The sequence below is a fragment of the Apteryx rowi genome, unplaced genomic scaffold (assembly GCF_003343035.1).
Source record: "Apteryx rowi isolate R43461 unplaced genomic scaffold, aptRow1 scaffold_133, whole genome shotgun sequence".
Classification (NCBI taxonomy): domain Eukaryota; kingdom Metazoa; phylum Chordata; class Aves; order Apterygiformes; family Apterygidae; genus Apteryx; species Apteryx rowi.
Genome location: NW_020447564.1, coordinates 1,708,664 through 1,714,812, shown reverse-complemented (window position 1 = coordinate 1,714,812; position 6,149 = coordinate 1,708,664). Strand labels below are relative to the sequence as shown.

At 39.4% G+C, this 6,149-nt stretch overlaps 1 protein-coding gene across 1 annotated transcript; it reads left to right on the top strand.

Moving 5' to 3' along the window:
• Positions 1–4,137: 4,137 nt before the first annotated feature.
• MTERF2 (mitochondrial transcription termination factor 2) lies at positions 4,138–5,471 on the top strand. The gene has a single exon (XM_026056829.1). The coding sequence runs from the start codon at positions 4,145–4,147 to the stop codon at positions 5,336–5,338; it is 1,194 nt and encodes a 397-aa protein (XP_025912614.1). The 5' UTR covers positions 4,138–4,144; the 3' UTR covers positions 5,339–5,471.
• Positions 5,472–6,149: the final 678 nt, after the last annotated feature.

Below are 6,149 nucleotides of genomic sequence, written 5' to 3'. Positions count from 1 at the left end.
GTTCTCCCCTGCCACGGGCTCCTCCGGCCCTCGTCCGTGCTCACTGCAGCTTTGCGCTATTTAAAACACCGGTGCGGGAACCGCCGGAGCGGTGAGGCGAGGCGAGGCGAGGGGGGAGCGGGGCGCCCGGCAGCGGGCCGGGCCGGCGGCCGTTATCCTTGGGCTGCCCCGCAGCTGACGTCAGGCTGAGCGGTGCGGCGGTAACGGCTGCCTGAAGATGAACGGGGCGAGATTCATAAGGAGAGGCTGCTTTTTTTCTTCTTCTTCTTTTTTATTTTATTTTATTTTATTTATTTATTTTCATTACGCATGGTTAGGGAAAGACGTTTGGGGGCATGAGGCGCTTTTTAGGCCGCTCGTGCGGCGCCTCCCGACCGGCTGTGGCAATTGCTGGCAGCAAACGGGAGGGGATGGGGGGACACTGGTCCCTGGGGAGGAGGCCGGGGGGGCCTCCCAGCTTCCATTTTTAAGATAGCATTATGTTTCCTTAAGCCTTTTTCTGAATGCGTTTCCTTTCCTGGATACAAGGATACATGTCTCCCCATAAGGACGGACAAGCAGCAGAGCAGGCTGTCCAGAGAGGTTGGCCAGTCTCCATCACTGGAGGTTTTCAAGCCCCAGCTGGATAAAGTCCTAAGCAACCCGGTCTGAGCTCAGACCTGACCTGCCTTGAGCTCTTGAGGTCCCTTCCAGCCTGAAGTATCCTATGATTCTTTATAGTATAGAAAGCCTTATGTTCTAGTCCATTTTACTTCATTTCCACTGCAGATGAAAAAGCAGAGATTCATTTTTTCTGTAAGTGCAAAAGTGTGGATACTTACTCTTACCACTCTTATCTACAAACACCACCTATTACTGCTCCAGATTTCTTCACAAACTGTTTAAATCCTATCTGCACGGGTCCTTTCTAGGTAAATACCTATTCTTCCTGGTTAATTGAAGAGTTAGCCTAAGCACTTAGTGGTTTCATATCATACTGTACAAACCTAAGGCCTGGCTATAGTTTGCTGTAATAAAAATGGTAGTGACCAGCAGGCAGTAGTAGCCATGCTGTTGCTGTCTTCATTGAAAGATTTCCTGAAAAGTATAGCATGGATGAGAGGTTTTTTGTCTGTTTTTTTTAAGTGAGATTTGAGTCTCAAAATATATTTCTCAATGATGAATCAGCCAGCTGATGCTAGAATCCATTTCCTATAGAAGATACACATAGGAGCCCCATTAAAAAATAAAAATTATAATACCACTGCAGATGTGCTAACAAGCAAGATCTCAGATAAATTTCAGGTACACATTTGTTTACTTCCTTACTGCTTTTGTGACACCTGGCAGTAACAGGGCGCTCACTACTGGCGGTGAGAGCAAACATCTTGTCTGGGCTGGCGTTTTTTTTTAATCTCTCAACTGACTTGCAATAAAAAGTTGCAAAGGGGTTCTGCATACTGTAGCAGTAGTCCAACATGAGCTTTAAGAGAACTCTGAATTCTTGGGACAGATTGTGCCATAATTTTATTCTAGGATCTGAATATTTTGAAAAAGCCTGGATCTGTGACGTTGCCATCTACAGATTCTGAAATGCATTTCAGACACCAAATCATAGCTTTAAAGCACTTTTCAGTTTTTATTGAACACCATGACATTAAAATCCATTCATTTTATTTTAATACTTTATAATTAGTTTAGTGTATTAGGAGGGCTCCCAAGTTCCCCAGTCAAATGTGGCTTAGCAAATTAAGTTTTCTTTCTTTGTAAAGTATTTTGTGTTTCTGTATGGAAGATCCTCACTAACAACAGGAAAAAAATGACTGTTATCAAACATTTTCAGACAACATAAAACTTCTTTTAAGGGAACTTAACATAATTTTCATGTCAGATCTTGCAAACGCACAATTTACTCTATCAGAATTCAGCCTCAGTTATTTTAAAAGCTCTATACCTAATAGGTAAAAATGACTCTATATTTTAAGTGACTACATTACTCACAAGGCAATTTTGTTTAATACCATGCTTGCACATTGAAGTAAAAGTCACAGTTAGTAATTTTTCCAGTTTATACTTCTTTGTAACTGTCATCTGACATCCCAAACAGTGTTAACCAGACTTCATTTTCACAGCAATTTCTAGCAGAAGCATTAATGAAGAAGGGCCTGACCCTTCAGAGATTTGCTTACTCAAACTGGATCCACTGAATTCAATACAACCGCTCGTAGTACTGAAACATAGGCAGCTGTGTCGCTCACTCCCTATGGAGGAGAGGTTTTAGTTTGCAGACCCTGTGAAAGAGTCACTTTTTCAAGGTATGGATAGTATGGACAGAAAAAGTCAGTGACTTACCTATGCTTTGGAGTGCTTTCATAGATATTAAAAAAATGCTTGTTCTGTGCTTTAGCTTGCTGGACAGCACTTCTCAAGACTTAAGTTCATAGAGATAAAATCATTAGCCCTAGGGTTATGACACAAGCAGATTCATTAGGCAATTGGATTTTGCTACAGATATTTGAAAATAACCAAGTTACCAATAAACAGTTGTCTGTTAATAACATAAACTTGCATACAGTAAATTATTTTTCTCTCTTAATCTATTAGTTTATGATATAGTAGCATAACAAGAACTCAGCTTTTAGAAGCTGAAAAACATGAGCTTAAAAGCAAAGGTGCACTTTCTTAAGTTGAAGTATTTTGCCATTGGAAAGTATTTAACCATGCCTGGAACTGGGTGGAATTTCCATCACTTTAGTTCTCTAAACAGACTGTGTGTTTTCTGAAAAGATGTGATATAATTTAAAGAAAATTTAAGGGGTCTTATACCGCTGTTCCTGCAATAGCCTTCTAGGCCTGTGCTTTGCAAGAGACTAGATGATCATAACAGTCTTTCCTTTAAAAAAAAAAGTCTTTAATGCTCGTATGGGTATTTTTTGAAGCACACTATACTTTGGAAGAAATGAAAGCAACTGTGTAAATAGAGTTGTCAAATAAAGACATTTTTAGGAATTTTTTTTTGCCCACTTTCAATTAGAGTGATTTTAAGTATGATCCTAGCAGCAGCAATTAGCACCAGCATTTCAGAGATCAGCAATTCCATTTCATACTGTTTGCTTCCAAAAGTTTATTACAAAAATATCATTCAGGAAGTTAAACAGATACTTGATGATACTCTTCCGCATTTGATCACTGCTGCTCCTTTGGCCTTCGCAGATCACGTGACACCGCGTGCTCTGTTAGTGCTACCCAGGGTTTGGTTATCCACAGCTACCCTGTGGTTGGCTTTTGACCTCAGCACAGCCACGCACCTACTGCAAAGGGCGCAGGAGGACTCCCTGCCTCCTGACCTTGGCTGCCAACGGCAGAAGTTATGTGGAGACAGAAATAAGGCATCTCAGCAAAGGGCAACCGAAGCAAAGTAGGTACTGGGGGAGGCGAGTGACGGCCTGAAGTGAAAGGCATTACAGTGTGCTTGCTTTCTCCCTGAAAATACCAGTCTGCTTATTCAGCCCCAATTAACTGTGCTAGTGAAAAACACATACATAGAGAGATGGTTTGGAGGATTTTTTTCCTTAATTATAAGGAGAACAATTTCAAAATGCAATTAAGCTATAACCTGCTACTGAACACCAGGGTCTCTGTGACACACAAAGAAACGAGTCACGGTCCAAACAATGCTTGAGAAATTAAGCAAATACATTCAGAAGAGTTAAGAAAGATGTGTAAGCTTTTTTTTTTGACTAATTCAGTAGAATTAATGTCAGATCAAATTGCATGAAACTTTTTTAAATGTAGAGCTAGCAAGCTGTAATGTAATAACAGCCTCAGTCTGCAGGAAATGGCAGACTGGTTCTTGTATGGCTACAAGTGTTTGTATGGACAGAGAGCTGCCCTCATTTCAGGTCTGCTGCATCCACATGTTCTTGTTCCAGTGAGGCTTCAGTTAGAACATTAACCTTTCAAAAGTCCTTTTTTTTTTTTTCCCTCTAGCCTGAAAGCTGAATTTTCTGCTACTAACCAAAAACATTGTTGAGAGTAGGGTTTTTTTTATGCCAGCTCAGTTCTAAATACAATGCTTCTGAGAACATTAGGAGGTATAATTCGTGCCTTATGTAATGTGTTTTCTCATAGTTGTTTTTCTCTCTGTGTAGTGCTGCACTCCACGATGCTGAGAGGAGTTGCTCACAGTGCAAAAGATACATTTACACTGCTGTTGGCAAGATCTCAGTACTGTAACCCTGGATTGAATTTTTCATCGTTATGGGCTGAAGTAACAAACAGAAGCGTTCTACCTCATTCCCATTATACAACTGATACCAGATCAAGAGAGGAAAATAAAAAAATAATCAAGAGTCTCTACAGATTGTCAGTTGATATTAAGAAAATACGCAGACTAAAGGCATGGGTCCTTTTCCAGGATGTAGCCTATGTTAAAGAAATTGCTAATATCTTACGAGAAATGGGAGCAGATGAGACTATGATCGCCAGTATTTTAGAACGTTGGCCAGAGGCAATTCTCTGCAGCCCTGCAGAGATAAACTCTCAAAGAGCTCTGTGGCAATTAGTATGCCAGGATGAAAAACAGCTGATTAAATTAATAGAGCAATTTCCAGAGTCTTTTTTTACTACTGAGTATCATGAGAATCAGAAAGCAAATATTCTGTTTTTTCAAGAGTTGGGACTTAAGAATAATATAATCACTAGGTTCTTGACAAGCGCACCCAGTATTTTTTACAATCCTGTTGAGAAAAACAAACATACAATAAAGACATTACAGAGAAATTATTTGAGTTTAGGAGGTTCTGATGCAAATATGAAGATTTGGATACTGAAGTTATTGAGCCAAAATCCATTTATTTTATTAAATACTTCCACTGCAGTCCAGAAGAACTTGGAATTTCTCCAGAAGAATGATTTCACTAACCATGAAGTTCTACAGCTGCTGTCCAAACTTAAAGGTTTTATTTTTCAACTTACTCCTACTACTATGCAGAAGAGTATGCTTTTTTCCAAAAATGTCTTTAAGTGCAGTGATCAAGAGTTAAAACAGCTAGTGCTGAAATGCCCAGCCCTTCTCTACTATTCTGTTCCAATTTTGGAAGAAAGATTTGAGGGACTGTTGAAGGAAGGAATTTCTGTAGAGCAGATCAGAGAGACCCCAATGGTGCTGGAGTTGACAACACAGATTGTTCAGTACAGAATTAAAAAACTCTCTGCTTTAGGATATAATATAAAGAGTGGGACTCTAGAAACTTTGAATGGTACTAAGAAAGATTTTGAAGTCAGTTATGGTAAGATACAATCAAAGAAGGAGAGACCAATGTTTAATCCTGTTGCTCCTATAAACATTGAAGATTAATTTGAATGCTGTACTATGATCATTTTCTTTTGCATAATTTAAAGAGAAAACAGAGATCTCGATTTCTTTGATCAAAACTGAAACAAAAGTTACATTAACCAGATTGCATTCTTACGCTACGCTTTGTCCTGGAATGGGGTTTTATGCATAACTTGCTTATAAAACTGTAGCTTTCTAACATTTTCAAGTAATGTCACAGAATCTGACTTTGATGAAAACTGACTTGCTACCATTTACATAAAGACTTGATCCCTCCCCCCCCCAGGGATTACCTCGCACATGCATTTTTGGGTTCTGTTGCATTTCCTTATTTAACTGGCTACTAAGTTTTTGGATTTTCAGCTCTATCATTGCACAGTCCAATCTATGGCACTGATTAGTATAATCTCTGTTTGCAGAAAAGAGGAGGAGGAGGGTTATTTATCCAGTAGCGTTCATCAACCCACTGGTACGCTAACTTTTAAAAACTCTCTTAGGGTTCTCTTCCATATTCCAGATCCTGAACTGAAGCTGACCTGACTTCCTGGATGGGAGGACTACCTAGAGCACAGTTTGAGAACAGGGGCAGGACACTATTTTTGATTAGTGACCACTACAGTGAGGCCCCATTATTTTTACCTACAAACTGTTATGCTAATAAACTACAAAGACATTCTCCTTTAAATTTTTGAGACTTCAGAACTGATTCATTTTGTAAAATGTTTGGGGGAGGAGGAAATACATTTATTGCAAATGGCTAGTTCTTAATTTCTTCTTTTCTAGACAGGCAAAAAAAAAAATCACACTTTTATAGTAGATGTAACAAAACTCT